Source organism: Micromonas commoda, chromosome 2, assembly GCF_000090985.2.
Source record: "Micromonas commoda chromosome 2, complete sequence".
NCBI lineage: Eukaryota > Viridiplantae > Chlorophyta > Mamiellophyceae > Mamiellales > Mamiellaceae > Micromonas > Micromonas commoda.
In genome coordinates, this window is record NC_013039.1 from 1,516,452 (window position 1) to 1,535,065 (window position 18,614).

Below are 18,614 nucleotides of genomic sequence, written 5' to 3' on the forward strand. Positions count from 1 at the left end.
CGCGTGCCGTCGTGGGCGCGTCGTGGTGGCCTTGCTTGTCGGCCGCGCCGCGGCGCGCGGCGCGCTGCCGCGCGCCGCGCGCCAAAAAAAAAAAAAAACTGGAACGCAGATAATTTTTTTTGGTCCTCTCGAAAGCAGTCAGAAAATAGTGGTCGGTTGCAGTCGCGGACCAAAGAACCCTAAGATGATGATCTCGCCGGGTGGTCAGAGCGAGCAGCACGTCGACGCGGGTCGTCGCGTGTTAGTTCAAGATGGTTCGCGTCACGGGAACCGGTAAGTTCACCAAGGCGGTGTCCAAGAAGCTCCACGTCGCCGAGGACGAGGTCGAGGACGAGGCCGACTCCGACAAGGAGAAGGAGGAGGCGAAGGAGGAGGTCGTCGACGATGTGAAGGAGAATGCCGACGACGCCGGCGGCTCCGACGGGGACGAGGAGGCCGACGACGAAGACGACGAGAAGGACGATGAGGACGAGGATGAGGAAGACGAGGACGAGGAAGACGGCCTCGGCGACTCCGAGGAAGAGGAGGAGGAGGAGGAGGAGGGGGCCGTGAAGAAGGGAAAATCTCGCAAGCGCAACCAGTTCATCGACGATGCCGCCGAGGTGAGACCTTTACCCGAGCCGATGCGCGTGATCGCACTCGTCACCGTTTGATTCACCCGGCGTGTGCACATCATCGCGGCACAGACTGCGCGCGAAGACCTCCGCACCTCCGAGATCGGACCCGCCTCCCCGATCGCATTTTCGCGCATTTTCTGATCGCCCCGCGCCCCAACCTTTTTTCGCCCCGAACAACAGGAGGACGAGGACGACGAGGAAGAAGAGCGCGGGCGCAAGAAGAAAAAGAAGAAGAGGACCGGCGCGAGCGCGTTCATCGACGACATGGCAGAGGAGGAGGACGCCGACGACGACGACGACGACGACGACGAGGGCGAGGAGGAGGATCTCGATGAGGGTGAGCGAGAGGCGGTGGAGCTTGAGGCGCAGCAGCGCATCCACGCGAGGTACCAGAACATGGAGAACATGGAGCGCATGGAGAACGAGGAAGAGCTCGAGAAGCAGATCAAGGAGAGGTATGCAGCGCACATGGCGAGGGAGTTCGACGGGGACATCGTGGGCAGCGTGGTGGACCAGCAGGCCCTTCATCCCACGGTGAGGGATCCCAAGCTGTGGCTTGTCACCGTGAAGCAGGGCAAGGAGAGGGAGACGGTGGTGTGCCTGATGCAGAAGGCTATCAACCTGCACAAGTCCGGCAAGGGCTCGATGGCAATCAAGTCCGCGTGCGTGCAGGATCACCTCAAGTCCTACATCTACGTCGAGGCTGAGAGGGAGTCTGACGTCAAGAAAGCTCTCCAGGGCATGAGGCACGTCTACCACTCCAAGCCCATCAAACTGGTGCCCATTACCGAGATGGTGGACTCCATCACCGTCACCAAGAAGAAGGTAGAGAACATCCAGTACCAATCATGGGTGAGGATGCGCGGCGGCGTTTACAAGGGTGACCTTGCCAGGGTGATCGACATCAACTACGCCGACAACCAGTGCACCGTGCAGCTTGTTCCCAGGTTTGACTACGCGCTCCTGCAGGCGAAGGAAGAGGGAACCGCGGCGGGCAGGGCCAAGCCCAACGCCGCGCTCCGCCCCCCCGCGCGTCTGTTCACCGAGGCGGAGGCGCGCAAGTACAACCTCTCCCTCGAGCGCGGCCGCATGGACCGCCGAACTGGCGACAGGCTCGACATCCTCTGCGGCGTCCACAAGCTCAGGGACGGCTACTACATCAAGACCATCTCCATGGCATCCTGTAAGCTGGCGGGCGAGCCCCCGCTCGATGAGCTGCAGAGGTACACCGCGGGCGAGGACGCGGCGGGCGAGGACCGCGGCGAGGTGGGCGCGGGTAAGTCAACGACGGAGGCTAACCTCGAAGCGTTGGCTGCGTCGTTGGGCGACAGATCCGCGAGCGCCGACCAGGTGTTCCGCCCTGGCGACCAGGTGGTGGTTGTCAAGGGCGACCTCAAGAACCTGACCGGTATCGTGGACCGCGTGATGGCAGATGGCACCGTCCAGATCAAGCCCGAGCACGAGTTGCTCCACGATATTCTGGACGTGGACAGGGAGAACCTTCGCAAGTCCTTCAAGATTGGCTCGCACGTCCGGTGCATCGAGGGCCGTCACGAGGGCGAGGCCGGCCTGGTGGTCAAGGTCGAGGGCGAGGTGGCCACGGTGTTCTCCGACGTGACCAAGGAGGAGTTCCTGGTCTTCTCCCACCACCTCGCGGACAGCGCGGAGACCACGCACAGAGTCGAGACCCTCGGCGAGTACGGCGTCCACGATCTGGCGCTCCTCAAGGACGACTCGGTGGGCATGCTCATCAGGGTGGAGAAAGACGCGGCGATGCTGATGATGTCCACGTCCAACTTCGACAGGCCCGACGTGCGGGCGGTCAGGCTTCACGACTTCCAGCGTAAGCTCTACACCAGGACGCTCTCTGCGGTGGACAGCGCCATGGAGACAATCGAGCCCAAGTCGATGTGCCGCATCGTCGACGGACCCGGCAAGGGCATGACCATCACCGTGGAGCACATCTGGAAGGGCGTGCTGTGGGGTAAGGCTAGAGGCGTGTCCGAGCACGGTGGCATGCTGGTGTGCCGCTCTAGGGACGTCAAGATCCACGGCGGCAGGGCCAAGGACCCGGTTACGGGCGGGAGGGGCTTTGGCGCCGTGCCCATGTCACCGGGCTCGGCGCTCCTCCGCTCACCTTCCAACCAGGACAACGGCGGGCCCCAGGCTGCGCCCCAGCGCGGTCGTTTCGGCGGCGGCGCCGTGGGCAGGAGAGACGCGGGCCTCATCGGCAGCAACGTCAAGGTCACCGCCGGCGTGTACAAGGGGTACAAGGGCAAGGTTGTCGACGCGACGGAGACCACCGTTCGCGTGGAGCTGCAGGCGCAGGGTCGCACGGTCACGGTGCAGCGCACGCAAATCGCGCAGCCCGGCGCCGCGCCGGTCGCCTCCTCTTACGGCGCCGCGCCCTCGGTCGCGTCGTCCGTCGATTCCTTCCAACCGCCCGCGCGCACCCCCCAGCACCGCCCGACCACCCCAGCTTACAACCCCGGCATGACCCCCTCGCGCGACGACGGCGCGGGGGGACGCACCCCGCTCAGGGACACCGCTTGGGGCGCCCAGACCCCGGCGTACGACACGTCCCACTGGAACGACGACACCCCCACGCCCGGCGGCGAGTCCGGTTACACGGGTACCCCCGACGTTCGCCACACGGGCACCCCCGACCTCCGCGGCGGCTCGAGCGCGCTCGCCATCTCGGCGTCTGACGCCGGGTATCGCGGAAAGTTCATCACCGGCGCCGTCGTGGTCCTGCCCGGCGGGAAGCAGGGCGTGGTGCGGTCGCGCTCCGGCGATGAGGTCACCGTGCAGATTGGCACGCTCAAGACCCTGCCCAACGGCGAGACGCGCATGGAGAGCTTGGAGGGCGACGAGAGGGAGACCGTCTCCGAGGCGGAGCTGGAGCTCGCCAAGCCACAGAAGAAGGACAAGATCATCGTGGTGGAGGGCACGGACCGCGGGCTGGGCGCAGAGCTCATCGGCGTCGACAACGAGGACGGCGTCATCAAGATGGACGCCACTAAGGAGATTTCCATCTATGGAATCGGCACCTTGGCTCGCATTTTCGTCGGGTGAGAGACGACGAAATATATTGTTGGGAGACGCTTAGTTCACGGCGGCGACTTTGTCGCTTTGTCAATCGCGAAAGCGCTAAAGATTCACGTACTAAAGCTTCATCTGCTAGAGAGCTTGCTAATGTCCTCATAGTCGAACCGCATCGTGGTGCCCTTGCCGGGTCCCTCCCGAAGCGTCACCACCGCCTTGTACTTGTCCGTCTCGAGCCCGTCCATCTTTCCGGTTAGACCCCGGTGTTCCCCTTTGAGAACCACCACCGCGCCCCCGACCGAGGGAAGAACCGTCTCGAGCTCAGCCTGGTCCACCTGAACCCTCGCATCGGTGTCAATCGCGTCGATCTCGGCCACGTAGCCCCCCTGAAGGCACCGCCGAACCACGCCCTTCCTCTTGTACAGCCCCTCCGACTGGAGCGCCTTGGAGACGATCTTGACGACGATGCCGGGCTGGAGCCACGGCGTTTCTTCGCCCGAGGCGGGAGCATCCACCGGTTTGGCCTTCGCGGCCTCCTTCGCCGCGACGCCCTTCTGGAAGATCTCGTCGAGCGCGGACGGTTTCTTGGCGGCTTGCGCCTTGAGCCCCGCTCCGGCGTCGGAGGCCAACTGCGAGGCCCCGTCGAACGCCTCCAGCGCGGTGGGCAGGTGCTTGGCGCGGTCGAGCTCCTCCGCCGTCTTTATGCGCTTGACACCGGCGAGGCTCAGTTTCAGCTCCCCCTTGGCGTTCTCGTCCAGCTCCGTCGCCTCGGCGTGGCGTTTGGCGTGCTCCGGGAGCGCGGCGTTGGCTCGCTCAATCTGCTCTCGGATCAGCCTCGCGTTGCGTTCGTCCTCCTCTTCGTCCGCGAGCTTTCGCTTGGCCTTCATCGCCTGCCGCATCTTCTCCTCCTTGTCCTCGGGTCTGTAGGTGATGAACCAGCCCTTCGGGGTCTCGTCCACCTCGCAGATGCCCTCTCGCCCGAGGTACTTGATGAACTCCGTCAGCGTGGTCCACCTGGTGGCGTTCATGTGGATGTGCGTCTTGTGCGCGATGTACTCGTTGTACACGATGTTGGCGCTCACCCTGCTGTTCCTGTGCGACGTGGCCATCAGGTTGAGGAAGGCCCTCTTGAACTCCTCGCTGTAGTTGCCGATGAACTTCCCCTGGTTCATGCCGAAGATCTCCATCTGGCGGAGGTGGGCCTCGCTGGTGCAGTGGCACTTGAAGCCGTTCGCGTCCCTGCACTGCTTCTCGCAGATCTGGCAGTAGAACTTGAGCTTCTGCAGGCCCTTCGCCTTCGCCCGGTTGGCGATATCCTTCGGGGTTCCCGCTTCGGCTTTCTTCCCCATGGCGCCGGCGTCGGGTCGTCCAGGGGCGGCGCCGGTGAGAGTCGGGAATTTTTGCGAGGGGCGCGCCGACTTGTTCTTCGGGCTTCCATTTCATTCGGATTGCTGATTTTCTAGTCACGAATACGTGTTACAGTTGTCCTATTTCCCATTAAAACTTCCTATTTCACTACTTTCGTGGCTACTTCGGGGCGCCCAACAGGTCGACGCACCCCTTCGGCGACAGCATGCAAGACTGATACGTCTCCCGCTGAAATTTCACCAGCGGACCGACGATGGGCGCGTTCTCCCATATCTTTCCGTCCGGCAGATAGTCCCTGTGATACGCCACCAGGTTTTCATCCTCGTCCCCGTCACCCGCCGCGGGCTCCGCGGCTGGGACGAACCGGAGCACGGATATCCCCGGCATCTCGCGGAGCTCCCCGGTTCCCAGGTCCATGTCGAGCGACCACTCGGCGACGTACGTGTCCGCCGCGCACGTCTCATCGCTCACCGTGAGGTACTGCCGGGAGAACTGGAACTGGTTGGCGAGGTACGTCCCCATCTGCGCCGCGCCCCGTATGCGCGTCAGCCCCGGCCCATCCGTGTACTCGACGTCTGCGGAGTAGTGTGCCAGGCAGTTCTCCCTCCAGTTGTCCTGGTTGCACGTCAGTATGTCCCTCGCCACCTGCGTGCGTCTCGCGCTGAAGTCTCCGCACGTAACTCCCGCGGGGTACCCCGTCCTCAGCGCCTCCGTCGAAGTCCCCGCCTCCCTCCTCCCGACGACGGCGGATGGGTCGCGGACCCATCCGCGGAGGGAACCGGGGTCCATCGAGGGCGCGAGCGCGACGCCGAGCGCGATGGCGGACGCGGCGAACGCCCCGACGGCCCACCGCGGCGCCGACCCCGCCTCGTCGCTCGTGCTCGCCTCCGCGCCGGCGTCCGCGCGCGCGCGTTCGCCGTCCACGTTCACTCCGGCGACGCCGTCGTCCGCGCCCATCGCGCGCTCCTCCTCCGCCACCGCAGTCTCCAGCGCGCGAACGACGGGCTCGCCGGACCCCGCGCCTTTCGCGGAGATCCGCGCGCACCCGCGTCGCCGGCTGATGCGGCGACGCGTCGCTCTGGGTACCCCAACCCGTACCCTAAGGTCCGCTGACGCAACCACGGGGGTGCTCATGGTGCTATCTGTTCTGCTGTCTGTCCGGTGGCCAGCTCGCTGTGGGAGGCGGGATCACGTCAGAGTGGCGACGAGTTACGACCCGAGAACTTTCTTGGACGGTTTTTCTGGGTTTCCCATTGGTGCAAAGCGGCGCAGTTTCCGGCAGGCCCCATCGCAGACAGAGGATCTCGACTTCTCGAGATCTTCTCGCCGGAAGGGATAAAATCGGGTAGGTTCCTCGCGAAGCTGTATACCCTCGACACGCGTCGACGTGCGCGAGACTCGCCGTCAGCCACAAGGACACGCACAACACGATGTCGGCGTTCATGATGAGCGCCAACGCGGCCCTCTCCCTCGGCCGCGCGCACATGCGCGGCGCCAAGGTGGGTCGCTCCACTCGCGGGGCAATGTCCCGATGGGCCTCCGGCAACCGTCGATCGGTCGCCGCGCCCGTCACGCGCTGCGTCGCCACCGAGTCGAAGATCGAGATCAAGGTCCCGCCCAACGACGGCACCGTGCGCGTGCGCTTCGCGCCGTCCCCCACCGGCAACCTCCACGTCGGCGGAGCCCGCACCGCGCTCTTCAATTGGCTCTACGCGCGCCGGATGGGCGGCAAGTTCATCCTCCGCGTCGAGGACACCGACACCGCGCGCTCCACCCGCGAGTCCGAGGACGCCATGGTCAGGGATCTCAAGTGGCTCGGCCTCGACTGGGACGAGGGACCCGACGTCGACGGACCCTACGGCCCCTACCGCCAGTCCGAGCGCGGCGCCATCTACAAGCAGCTCGCGCAGCAGCTCGTGGACGAGGGCTACGCGTACCCGTGCTTCTGCACCGACGAGGAGCTCGCCGCGATGAAGGAGGAGCAGGAGGCGAAAAAGCTTCCCCCCAAGTACATGGGTAAGTGGGCCACCGCCTCGAAGGAGGAGGTGGACGCGGAGATGGCCAAGGGCACCCCGCACACCTACAGGTTCAGGGTGCCCGAGGGTGAGCGCGTCGAGATTGACGACATGATCCGCGGCAAGGTGGGCTGGGACACCGACACCCTCGGCGACTTCGTCCTCCTCCGATCCAACGGCATGCCCGTCTACAACTTCTGCGTCGCCGTGGACGACGCCACCATGGGCATCACCCACGTCCTCCGCGCCGAGGAGCACCTCCCCAACACCCTCAGGCAGGCGCTCGTGTACGACGCTCTCAAGTTCCCCAGGCCCACCTTCGGCCACATGTCCCTGATCCTCGCGCCGGACCGATCCAAGCTGTCCAAGAGGCACGGCGCCACCTCGGTGGGGCAGTTCAAGGAGCAGGGCTACCTGAGCAAGACGATGATCAACTACCTGAGCCTCCTGGGCTGGAACGACGGCACGGAGCAGGAGATTTACGAGAGCTCGGAGCTCGTCGATAAGTTCTCCGTGGACCGCATCAACAAATCCCCGGCGGTGTTCGACACCGTGAAGCTCAACTGGATGAACGGCCAGCACATCAGGCTGTTGCCGGAGGAGGAGCAGATCGCCATGGTCGGAGCGGTGCTGGTCAAGGAGGGACTCGCGGCGTCGGCGGATGGCGAGTTCACCAAGAAGGCAGTGGCGATGTGCGCCAACGGCATCGAGCTCGTTGAGGACGCCGCAAAGGAGGTCAAGGCGATCCTGGAGTACCCGCTCAAGGAAAACCTCGCGGACGATAAGATGATGAAGGTGATCGAGGATGACTTCGGCGAGATCGCCGACGCGGTCATCACCGGGTTCGAGAGCGGCGAGCTCCAGGCGGCGATCGAGAAAAACGAATTCAAGGGTTTCGTCAACGCCACGGGCAAGGCGCTGGGACGCAAGGGCAAGAGGCTGTTCATGCCTTTCCGCATCGCGCTCACGGGCCGCATGCAGGGGCCCGAGGTTGGGGAGGTGCTCGACCTTCTCAACACCGAGGGGACCCCCGATTCGGCGGTGTCGCTCGCCGATCGCGTCGCGGCGCTCAAGGCTGAGTCCGCGGCGTGGGCCAAGTAGATTTTTAACACCTTTTTATAATACGCGAAGCACTGCTGCTGACTTCTCACATTAAACCCTGGCTAATTACATCACCTCTATAGCTGTAGCTAACACATAACCATGTTAACGTTTAATCGGCCTTGGCGGCGGGCTCGATCTTGTCGACGGGGGGGTTCGCCTTCGCCTCGAGCTTCGCCTTTGCGCGCGCCTCCGCCGACTTCTCGGCCGACTCTGCCAGCTTCTTGGAAGTGGACTCGGCAAGCTCCCCGGTCACCGCCGCGATCTTCTTGACGTTGATGCCGGTGGCGTCGTCGATCTCGGTGAGCGCCTTGTCGAGGTCGCTGCGGGCGGAAGGGTTAGTGATCCAGTTGTAGGTGAAGAAGGAGGTGTAGCCGATGCCAATCACCTCGAGCGCGGTCTCGAGGGCGGTGGGGAGCACCGCGAGGGTGAGCAAGAAGGTGCCCGCGAAGATGCCCGCGACGCCCAGGGTGCCCGTCTGTTCGGCGTTGAGGGTCTTCGCCTTGGGAGCCTTGTACGCGGGCTTGGACTTGATCACGGAGCCCCCGCCCATGGGCTTGACGCCGTAGCCGCCGGCCGGCTTGACGGGCTTGGGCTTCTTGCTGTAGTCCACGGTCTTGAAGCTGGTGGACTTCTTCTTGATCTGGGAGCCGTCGAATTTCTTGATCGTGTACTTGGACTTAGCGGCGGGGGTCACCTTCTTCACCATCGTGCCCTTTGCCGCGGGCTTGGGCTTGGCGGCGCCGAAGGAGAAGAGGGGCTTGGCCGCGGGCTTGGGCTTGGCCGCAGGCTTGGCCACAGGCTTCTTCTTGGCGATGGGCTTAGCCACAGGCTTCTTGGCGATGGGCTTCTTCGCCGGGGGCTTAGCGGTCGCGGGCTTCTTGCCGAAGAGTGCCACGGTAGTGACGGGCTGTGGGTTTGGAAGGAAGGGGATGTTGACGGGTGAGGCGCGAGTTGACGGCGTCGGTTCGCGGGCATGGGTGCACCCAGTGAAGAAAAAAAATATCTGGATTGGCCTGCCGAATGTGCCCTTTCCCGGACGACTTGGAGCGCCTACGGCGCGGTGGGGACACCGGATACGTAGGAGAGCGTTTCGTTCGAGAGAAGATTTCGCCTCGGACGACGACTCCGCGGGCCGTCCAGCGCCGGTTCCAGTCCAGACGGCGGGGCCGTCGTCTTTCTGTTATCGCCAAACAGAATTTTGTCCCCCTGGTTCGGGAGTCTGATGTGCACGCACCTTAGAGGAAGCCTTGGTGGCGGTGGCCTTTACGGAGAGCGCCTGGCCGACCATCGCGGTGCGGAAAGTCATAGCCGCGGACATGTTCGCGGAGTTTTTGAGGTAGGTCTACGAGAGAACTTCTGATCCCACCAGCGCGCCGATCGCCCAAACCCAGAAAAGAAACAACACCACTCTTTCGCCGTGAGGTGGCACCGTATCGAGATTTGACCAATCCCGTATCTACTTGGTGAGCTTTTGCAACCGACCTTTCACTTTAACTTTTACTCGTCAAAACGAGGTCAGATCTCCCGCTTGGCCGGACAAGCACTAACCGACGACGAAACGGCGGATTTCATGCCACGAAAAACAAAACGGTGGCTTTTTGGTCGGGTTTAAATTTTGGGGGCGGACACAAACACCGACGCCCTCGACGCGTGTCACCTCCACGTCGCAACGATGGCGAAAAAGAACGCTGCGAAGAAGACCCCCGCGTCCTCGGTGAGCACCCGCGCGGATATGGCCGGATTCTCGTGCGCGCCCGCGGCGGCGCGTGCGTGAAAACTATGAAAAGACGATTTGACAATTTTGCACGCGTCCCTTGGATTTTTTCGGCGCGGGCGGGTCGCGAGCGGGGCGCGCGCGAGGGAACGCGCGCGCGACACCCACGCGCCCTCCGCCGCGGATGCGACCAAAAATATTCCGGACGCATCGCGAGACTTTTGAACACGTAAATCGTGCATCGCGCGCACCCGCAACCACCGTCCCGGCTGACAATTACGCCACGTCCCGTTCCTCTTGCCAAACAGAACAAGAAGAAGATGAGCCTCGCGAAGCGCAAGACCTCCTCCGCGTGGACTACCGCTGAGTCCGAAGCGCTCGCGGCTGGTGTGAAGGCGCACGGAGCCAGTAAGTACCTGTACCTATTTCAGACCGAGAGGCGCGCGATTGCGGCGGCGTGAAAGCGAGTTCCGCCCGCCGATCCACCGTCCCCCGATAACGGATAACCATTCCGAAGCGGAAAAAGTTCCCTGACCGTCCCAATCCCAACCCCCGCAGGCAACTGGGCCAAGATCCTCAAGGATCCCAAGTTCTCGACTCCCCTCAAGGGCCGTAGCAACAAGGACCTGTCCGACAAGTGGAGGGCTCTCACCCCCAAGACCGGCAAGACCCCCTCCAAGCCCAAGACTCCTGCCAAGTCTCCTGCGCCCAAGTCCCCAGCCAAGGCTCCTGCCAAGTCTCCCGTCAAGAAGACCCCGGCTAAGAAGACTCCCGCTAAGAAGACTCCCGCTAAGAAGACTCCCGCCAAGAAGTCCCCAGCTAAGCCCGCGGTGGTCACCCCGACCAGGCCCCCTTCGGCGAGGCGGGCTGCGAAGGCTGCGACCCCCAAGGCGAAGGCTGTCGCTCCCAAGGGTGGCGTGACGAAGAAGACCCCGTCAAAGCCCGTCGTCAAGTCCCCTGCCAAGTCCCCGCCCAAGCCCGCCAAGAAGAAGGAGAGTGGCGGCTTCTGCGTGATCATGTAAATATAGCAAATTGATATCACAGCAGGGGGTGAGGGAAGAGAGAAGAGGGCCGATGGCGGTCTGGAAACGGAAACGGGGAGTTGGAATTGTATAGCAACCCAAATCAGTATATGCCTTATTCCACACGAGTAAGTTACCTAAAGCTCGTCTTTCACCCGGCCTCGCCCGGCTTTTTCCCACGCCGCCACCTCCCGCCTGTGTCGCAACGTCAGCGCGTGCTCGATCGCCCACACGGACCCGGCCCGTTGGCTCATCGCTGACCGGAACCCGCCGCGAGCGTCCCAAGCCTCGGGGGTCCTAAACGCCAAACCCCGCTCGTACGTCCCCGCCGCCACGCCACGCGCCAACTCCCAGGCTTCATCATCCATACCCGCCAGGAGCATGTGCGACGCGACCGCGTACGACACCCCCGGCCAAACCTCGTTCGAGTGCGCGCTGACGGCATCCACGGAACCCGACGCGGCGGCTCCGTTGACGGCGCCCCCCGCGCCCCCCGCGGCGGCGACGTTGAGCCGAGCGACGGAGGCCAGGGCCGCGCGAACCTTGCGCGCGGGCAGGACACCGCGAGCGCCGATCACCGCGAGCGCCCACTCGCCCATGACCTGCGCCGCGGACGACACGTCGCCCCCCTCCGTCCCGCTCGCGTCGAAGCGGTAGTACCCTCGGCCGCCGTCGTCGTCGCCGAGCCAGAGCGCGGCGTCGTGGGCGACAGCCGCGGCTCGCATCGTTTGCTCCAGGCTATCACGCGCGTGCGTCTCGTTGAGGTCCCTCGCCAGCCCCGCGCCCGCGCGCAGCGCGGCGAGCCACAGCCCGCCCGCGTACGCCGACGTGTCACCCCTCGCGCGCCACGCGACGAACGAATGGTCCGGCCCCGCTTCGTCGTCGTCGTCGTGCTCTATCAACCCGTCGCCGTTCCCGTCGAACCTTCGAAGCTGCGCGGCGAGGGACTCGTAACACGGCCGGAACATGCGCCGGAGTACGTCGCGAGGTATGCCCCCGGGGTCGTTCGGGCCCCTGAACCCGCCCCGCAAGGCGTGCGCGCGCGCCAAGGTTAACATGAGCTTGGGCGCGAGATCCTTCCAACGGTTGACGTCGGTGAGGTCAAAGGCGTTGGGCGACGAGGTCAGCGGCGCATCGAACGGCGCGCCCAGATCCCTCGGCGCGGAACCCCGCACCTTCCTCTTCCTCATCTCAGGCGCGCGCCCCGCGTCCCGCGCGTTCCACGACAGCGCGCGTTCCTCGTCGTCCTCCGAGTCCACCCCAGCCGCCAGGTCGGCCAGGACAGCCAGGTCGAGCCCGGGCCAGAGCATGGCGAGCGGCCACGACCCGTAGAAGTGAACGTCCAGGGCGTTGTACACCGGCGCGTCGAAGCTCTCCAGCAAACCGAACCTCCCCAGGGTTCCGCCCCACTCGCCCCCGTTTCCCGCGACGTCCTGCGCGTCTCCCCCCTCGCCGTCCTCGCCGCGCCAACCCCCGGGCGCCGCGGCCGAAGCCTCCGACTCCTCGACGTCGCCTTCGAGACCCGCCACCGTTAACGGTCGGCCCCACAGCGTGCCACCGTCCACCAGGTAGTACAGCTCGTTAAACATCGCGCCGACGAGCCACGCGGGACGGCGCAGCGTCGGCCGATCGCGGACCCTGCCCGGGTAGTTCCTTCCCCGCCCGCCGGCCGGGTCGTCCAGGTTGGCGTCCTTCGCCGCGGCGGACTGAACGAACCCCCGCTGCCACCGCGCGATGTCACCTTCCCACTCGTCCGCGCGGAGCAACGCCTCCGTCGCGATGTCCGGTGCGGCGGCACCGCGCGGCACGTCCCGGCGGTGAATGAACGATCCGTGGTATCGGGTGTACCTCTTCGCCCACCTGACGCCCCTCGGGAACGAACTCGCGGGTAGGTCCCAAGCCGCCGCGAACGTCACGTTGCGACGCTCACCGGGCGCCAGCGTGAACGCCGCGCTCACCGCGCACGCCGACAGCGGACCGGCGGGTAGCCCGCCGTCGTGCTCGTTCGCCGCCGCCGACTCGTCCCGACCGAAACCGCCCGCTCGCTCAAAAGGGCGCCAGAACTTTGACTCGATCGAATCCGCGTCGCCCGCGTCGTACAGCGGAAGCGTCGTCACGTTCAGCCCCCCAAGTTCGCCGTTCCCGCCGACCGCCACCGCGATCCCCCCGTGCCACGGCTCCGAGGGCGATCGGGTGCCGTACACCACGTCGTCCGTGTGCATGTGAACCCCCGCGACGCGGCCCCCCGATCGCTCAAACGTCGAGTGCGTCAGCTCGTGCGGCGCGAGCCTCCACGCGCCTCGCGGGGGACCGACGTCCACCGGCGCCACGTCCGTGGTGGCGAGGACGTTCTCGAAGCTGAACGCCAGCGCGACGTCCGCGGGAACGTCGCCTTCGTTCGACGCGAGGAAGCGAAAGACGCCGACGGGCATCGACGCGTCGCGGTACTCGCCGGGGATGACCGGCGAGAATTGCGTCTGCGACAGCCGAACCCGGCCCCCGGGGGCGAGCGCGGACGGGTCGTACTCGTACCACGACCGCGGGTAGAGCGCGTGGTAGGTCCCGCCGGTGCCGTCCGGGGGGAGGACGCGACGCGAGTGGGTCCGGTCCGAGCCCCCGCCGCCGGGCACGCCTTCCATCACCGCGTGCGACGGCAGCGCGGAGAGCACGGTGGCGGTGCCGTCGACGCGCGCGGCGAACAGGGTGTGCGCCGCGGGCCTGTGCGTGTGACCACCGACGCGCATGTGCCACCTCGCGAAGTCCCCGCGATACGTCCTGCCCATCGTCCCCGCGCCCATGCCCCCGATGGGCGCGCCAGCCACGGGCCCGTCGTCGACACACGGCACCCTCGGTCTGGTGCGCTCGCCAGCCGCGGGTCCGCCCATCGCGTGTGTCCAAGCCACGCCGAGGGGCGGTCCGAGGTTATCATCGGGTGTTGGATAGCCCCCCGCGCCGACGACGAGGAGCACCAGCAGCGCCGGGAGGCGCCAGGCGCCCCGCATTCGGCCCTCACTCTGGCGCTAACAAAATGTACTTTCAGTTATTTCTCGGGTTTGGTCAACGCAGAACATTTTAAACGCGCGCGGCAACCTGCGGCGGCACGATGACCCCGATGAAGTCATCGTGCGCGGTCCAGGTGGAGCTCATCGCCCAGCGACGGGAGGCCAGGAGGCTCCGGGCGTTGCAGGAGAAGGCATCGCTCCAGGAGGAACGCAAGCAGTCGGCAGCGCAGTCGATGACGCTCGACGATGTCCGTTTTTCTCGGATGGTTGCAGCCGAACGTGCGACGTTGCTGGAGTCGGTATCGCCATCGTCCAGCGACGACGACGATACCGATGCGACGGATGCGTCCACATCTGCGCCTCGCGTCGCGGTGATGGTGCGCAAGCGCCCGCTGTTTGAACGCGAGACCACCAGGGGCAAGCAGGTCGATGTCGTCACCGCGCTTCCCATGGGCCGACTGGCGGTCCACGAGCCGAAGACCTCCGTTGACTGCTCCAAGCGGGTGGAGTCCTCCGTGTTCGAATTCGACGATTCGTTCGGTGAGGACGCCACCAACGACGACGTGTACGTCAGGGCCGTCGCACCGCTCGTTCGGTTGTGCATCTCCGGCGCTGAAGAGGGAGCCAACGCGACTTGCTTCGCGTACGGTCAGACGGGCTCCGGCAAGACGCACACGATGTCCGCGTGCTACGAACAGACCGCGAGGGACTTGGCGGCGGGATGCGAGACGAACGGGCTGAGCATGAGGGTCAGTTTCTACGACATATACGGGGGCAAGTGCTACGACCTGCTCAGCGACAGGGCGCCCTGCCAGGCTCTGGAGGATGCGCGGGGGCGGACCAAGATTGTCGGGCTTCGCGAGGTGACGGCGCTCGACGCCACCGAGGTCCTCTCGCTCGTGGAGCGCGGGATGCGATGCAGGAAGACGAGCAGGACGGACGGTAACGCGACGAGTTCACGCTCGCACGCGGTGTTCCAGGTCACGCTCAAATCGAAGCTGCCGGGGGAGGAAGGGGTCAAGAGGATGCCCTCGAGGCTCGCGCTGGTCGACCTGGCGGGGTCCGAGCGAGGCGCCGACAGGGGTAAGCTGGTGGACCAACGGATCAGGCGGGAGGGCGCCGAGATCAACAAATCGCTGCTCGCTCTCAAGGAATGCATCCGCGCGCTGTCCGTCGGGTGCGGCGTGAACGGGGGCAAGGATGGCGGTGCTCTCGCCGCGGAGCCCAGCTTTGTCGGCGAGCAGAGGGTGCCGTTCCGAGGGAGCAAGCTCACGCAGGTGCTCAGGGACGCGTTCATCGGGAAGAACAGCAAGACGGTGCTCCTGGCGCATGTCTCCCCCGGGCACGGCCACGCGGAGCACACGCTGAACACGCTGAGGTACGCCATCAGGCTCAAGGATGGCTCGGACGGGTCGACGCCGCCCGTGGGCCCGAAGCCCGCGAGCCCGCGTGCGCGGCCGCACTCGCCGGGTTCGCCCCTCTTTTCGGGCGCTGACCCGACGTCGTCTCCGTCGTCAGGCGACAGCGGCGACGAAACGGACGCGGACGGGACGCGGACGGGTGGCGAACACCGCTCCTCCTCGTCGCCGTCCCTGCCGCCGTCGATCGATCCCGCGCGTCTCAGGGAGGCGATGGATGCGCAACAGCTGTGCGCAACAACTGTGGCTCGCGCGGGCGAGGCGTTAATGGCGCGGCACCTCGAGCTCGCCGACGTCGCCGAGGAGGAGCGTGCTTTGCTGTCCGACGCGACGTCACGCGCGACGAGGGTGACCAAGGGGAAGGGTGACATAGACATCCTCGAGCACTACGACTACTGCGACGCTCTGGATGATTTGCTGGAGCGAAGGGCGGGGATGGAGGAGGGACTGAGGGCGGCCATCGCGACGCTTCGCCGGGCGCAGGCTGATGAGATGTCGGCTTCGGCGGACCTGGACTGGGTCGAGGGGCGCGGAGACGGGAACCGATAGGCTCTCGACGAGATCGTGTGCGTCCTATCGTGCGTTGCTATCCTAGATTGCTATCGTACCGTCGCGTCGCCGTTCGTCTCAGCTCTGCTCCTTGTTCCGCGTGAGGAAGTTGGGGTCGCGCCTGAATTTGTTGAGGAATTTGTTGAACCAGTTGTCGATGACGTTGCCCACCCCGAGCCTGTCGTCGCCCAAAAAAGACTCCATATATCGGAACAGGTCCATCGCCACGCGCTTTGCGAAGTCCTCTTTGCTACCGAGCACCAATTGCTCTCTTCCCGCCACCTCCGAGAGCGGTTCCACGCTCACTCCAATCTGCGCGGTCGCGGGCAGAGTTCCGTCGGGATTCAGGGGCCAGTTCAGCGGGAACACCTCCGACGGCTGGACGTTACTGACACAGCCGCGGTACTCCCACGGTGAGTTCCCGGCCTGTACGTACAGCGCCAGCGCGCTGTTGTTGTCCAGCAGGTTCGCGTTCGGTATGAAGAGGCAAACGTCCCGGACCTCGTGATAGGCACCCTGCAGAAGGGGCGCGAGGTCGAGGGTCCAATGCGTGGCGTCGGCTCGCGCGAAGGAGTCGCTGCTTATGACGAAGGACTTACGGACGAACACCGCACCGAACAGCATCAGTGGCGGTGCCGGCACGAGCGCCATGAGTTCGGACGTCTTCTCCGGCAACCCTCGGTCGTGGCGCGCGGGTTGCTAAATGGAAACGAATATTTCTTCTCCTTCCTTCTATTTGGCAGGCGCGGGACTGGCGCGGCGTTTGCAACACATTTTGGATCTCAACACCGACGCGCCGCGACCCCGCGTCGTGTCATCGCTACGCTATCCATCCGACTCCCCCGCTACACGAGCCTACTTCTCCTTCTTCACCTCCCCCGCCGCCGACTTCTCCCGACTCGACCCGGCGAGGAACCCCAGCTGGAAGAGAAAATCCGGCGCGCCTCGCGTGAACTTCCTCGGTACGAAGGGCAGCACGACCGCCATGACGCCGATGCCCCCGATCACGTACAGCGTCAAGTACCTCCAGTACGAGTTCTCGTCCAGCGCGAGCTCCGCGCTCCAGTGCACACCCGCGGCGATTGTGAGAGCAATCACGTGGTACCATTTGATGAACCTCAGCTTCAGCTTCATGTAAATCAGCGCCAGCTCTCCCAGGATGAACCAGGTGAGGAACAGGTAGGCCACGCTGTTCCATCCGATGTGCTTGGCTCCCGCGGCTAGGGGCAGCCACATGGCATACTGCACAGCCTCGTGCACGAATGACTCCTCCGCCACCCTCTTCTCCAGGTAAGAGGGGAAATGCTTCGCCACCGCGGTGACGTCGCGGAAGGAATCGTTGCGCTTCATCGCGAACCCCACCTAGCTACCGGACACGCGTGCGCTCACCTTTGCGCGAACCGTCACCCGCGAATCACCGTCGATATCTATATATCGCCGCAGGCTTTGTCCACCTCGAGCTGCGCCTCGATCTCCCCGGGGCTGCCCTATATCCAACACTCTCAGAGGAACACTCGTTTCTCAAATTCCAGCAGTTCAAAATCAATTTTTTGATGACGAAGATGAAACACGCAATACGGTCACATTTAGATGTGAATTATGTAATCAAAACCATAAATAAGATGAAAGCAACTTGAAAGGACATACGAAAGAAGTGAAGGAGGGAAAAAGGGAGAATTTCACATCTTGGCGACAGGAGGACCAAACTCTACGAAAGCTTCGCTGCTGCCCTCCACCCGCCCTCTCTTCAACGCGCGTGACAACACACCGCTACACTAAACAAGATGGGGTGAGTTACCGCGCCCGCGCCCGTACGCCCGAAGCAGCGCCGTTACGCCGGATCCGCGTGCCCGGACCCTTCGCGAGGCGCGGTTCGCCGGTTCGCCCCTTGGGGCGGGATCCGGGGCCGCCCGCCATCTAGGGTCTGGACGCCCGGACGAGGCCTACCGGGATGGTTAGGGGCGACGATGAGCGCGCTCGACGCTCCGGGGGCGACTCCTCTCGATTCGGACACCTCATTCGGCCCTCGATGAGCGTCCCTCTCGGGTCGACGCGCCCGTGGCGTCGTCCCCGCGCCGTCCGTTCGCCCGTGATTTTCGTTTTAGGGTTCGGGTATTTTCCAGGGAAAAACCCGACCCGTCCAGAGCGTCGGATCGACCCTCCCTCCACTCCGCGCGACCGATCGCTGACCTCCCGCCTCTTCCTTCCTTCCCCTCTCGATTCAACAGTAAGACTCGTGGTCTTGGAGCCGGTCGTAAGCTGCGCAACTTGCGCCGCGAGCAGCGCTGGGCGGACAAGGACTTCAACAAGGCGAACCTCGGTTCCGAGTGGAAGAAGCCCTTCGCCGGCTGCTCCCACGCCAAGGGCATCGTCCTCGAGAAGCTCGGTATCGAGGCCAAGCAGCCCAACTCCGCCATCCGTAAGTGCGTGCGCGTTCAGCTCATCAAGAACGGCAAGAAGATCGCCGCCTTCGTGCCCCGCGACGGTTGCCTCAACTTCGTCGACGAGAACGACGAGGTTCTCATCGCCGGCTTCGGCCGTAAGGGCCACGCCGTCGGCGATATCCCCGGTGTGCGTTTCAAGGTGGTGAAGGTGGCGGGTGTGGCTCTCTCCGCGCTCTTCCGCGAGAAGAAGGAGAAGCCCCGTTCTTAAATTACTGCTGGGTTGTGGGGGCGCAAAAGCTCGAGGGAGATTTGCGCCAAACGCGTTTAGCGAGGCCTACTTAGCAGGCTTGATAACACGCAAAGAGTTTACGAAACA

General features: G+C 64.6%; 10 protein-coding genes across 10 annotated transcripts; 4 read left to right on the plus strand and 6 right to left on the minus strand.

Moving 5' to 3' along the window:
* Positions 1-251: 251 nt before the first annotated feature.
* On the plus strand, positions 252-3,784 carry MICPUN_55794 (transcription elongation-nucleosome displacement protein; the record flags this gene model as incomplete). Its single annotated transcript, XM_002499716.1, has 2 exons — positions 252-602; positions 798-3,784. 2 exons carry the CDS (start codon positions 252-254, stop codon positions 3,690-3,692), a joined length of 3,246 nt encoding a protein of 1,081 aa, XP_002499762.1. The 3' UTR covers positions 3,693-3,784.
* A 6-nt stretch (positions 3,785-3,790) lies between these two features.
* On the minus strand, positions 3,791-5,011 carry MICPUN_78554 (predicted protein; the record flags this gene model as incomplete). Its single annotated transcript, XM_002500200.1, has 1 exon — positions 3,791-5,011. The coding sequence occupies one exon, from the start codon at positions 5,009-5,011 to the stop codon at positions 3,791-3,793; it is 1,221 nt and encodes a 406-aa protein (XP_002500246.1).
* A 178-nt stretch (positions 5,012-5,189) lies between these two features.
* MICPUN_98733 (predicted protein) lies at positions 5,190-6,164 on the minus strand (the record flags this gene model as incomplete). Its single annotated transcript, XM_002500201.1, has 1 exon — positions 5,190-6,164. The coding sequence occupies one exon, from the start codon at positions 6,162-6,164 to the stop codon at positions 5,190-5,192; it is 975 nt and encodes a 324-aa protein (XP_002500247.1).
* Positions 6,165-6,553: 389 nt separating this feature from the next.
* On the plus strand, positions 6,554-8,146 carry MICPUN_93354 (predicted protein; the record flags this gene model as incomplete). Its single annotated transcript, XM_002499717.1, has 1 exon — positions 6,554-8,146. The coding sequence occupies one exon, from the start codon at positions 6,554-6,556 to the stop codon at positions 8,144-8,146; it is 1,593 nt and encodes a 530-aa protein (XP_002499763.1).
* Positions 8,147-8,158: 12 nt separating this feature from the next.
* Positions 8,159-9,483, minus strand: MICPUN_53951 (predicted protein). Its single transcript, XM_002500202.1, has 2 exons — positions 9,384-9,483; positions 8,159-9,056 (listed from the first exon to the last, which is right to left on the minus strand). Exons 1-2 carry the CDS (start codon positions 9,465-9,467, stop codon positions 8,259-8,261), a joined length of 882 nt encoding a protein of 293 aa, XP_002500248.1. The 5' UTR covers positions 9,468-9,483; the 3' UTR covers positions 8,159-8,258.
* Positions 9,484-9,793: 310 nt separating this feature from the next.
* Positions 9,794-13,887, minus strand: MICPUN_55788 (hypothetical protein; the record flags this gene model as incomplete). Its single annotated transcript, XM_002500203.1, has 3 exons — positions 9,794-9,863; positions 10,172-10,271; positions 10,422-13,887. One exon carries the CDS (start codon positions 13,885-13,887, stop codon positions 11,023-11,025), a length of 2,865 nt encoding a protein of 954 aa, XP_002500249.1. The 3' UTR covers positions 9,794-9,863; positions 10,172-10,271; positions 10,422-11,022.
* Positions 13,888-14,150: 263 nt separating this feature from the next.
* On the plus strand, positions 14,151-15,308 carry MICPUN_78928 (predicted protein; the record flags this gene model as incomplete). Its single annotated transcript, XM_002499718.1, has 2 exons — positions 14,151-15,071; positions 15,132-15,308. Coding segments are annotated over 2 exons (1,098 nt in total), but the record flags the coding sequence as incomplete, so codon positions are not given.
* A 624-nt stretch (positions 15,309-15,932) lies between these two features.
* MICPUN_55786 (predicted protein) lies at positions 15,933-16,505 on the minus strand (the record flags this gene model as incomplete). The annotated part of the gene is made up of 1 exon (XM_002500204.1): positions 15,933-16,505. One exon carries the CDS (start codon positions 16,503-16,505, stop codon positions 15,933-15,935), a length of 573 nt encoding a protein of 190 aa, XP_002500250.1.
* A 204-nt stretch (positions 16,506-16,709) lies between these two features.
* MICPUN_55785 (predicted protein) lies at positions 16,710-17,204 on the minus strand (the record flags this gene model as incomplete). Its single annotated transcript, XM_002500205.1, has 1 exon — positions 16,710-17,204. One exon carries the CDS (start codon positions 17,202-17,204, stop codon positions 16,710-16,712), a length of 495 nt encoding a protein of 164 aa, XP_002500251.1.
* A 403-nt stretch (positions 17,205-17,607) lies between these two features.
* Positions 17,608-18,612, plus strand: MICPUN_89912 (predicted protein). The gene is made up of 2 exons (XM_002499719.1): positions 17,608-17,643; positions 18,083-18,612. Exons 1-2 carry the CDS (start codon positions 17,639-17,641, stop codon positions 18,504-18,506), a joined length of 429 nt encoding a protein of 142 aa, XP_002499765.1. The 5' UTR covers positions 17,608-17,638; the 3' UTR covers positions 18,507-18,612.
* The last annotated feature ends 2 nt before the right edge of the window (positions 18,613-18,614 follow it).

What these genes read in the sequence shown, in the direction of transcription:
- MICPUN_53951 (XM_002500202.1), bottom strand. Translation starts at nt 9,467, where the DNA reads ATGTCCGCGGCTATGACTTTCCGCACCGCGATGGTCGGCCAGGCGCTC. An exon ending in CCACCAAGGCTTCCTCTAAG is followed by an intron (nt 9,057 to 9,383) that starts GTGCGTGCACAT and finishes CCAAACCCACAG; the next exon opens with CCCGTCACTACCGTGGCACT.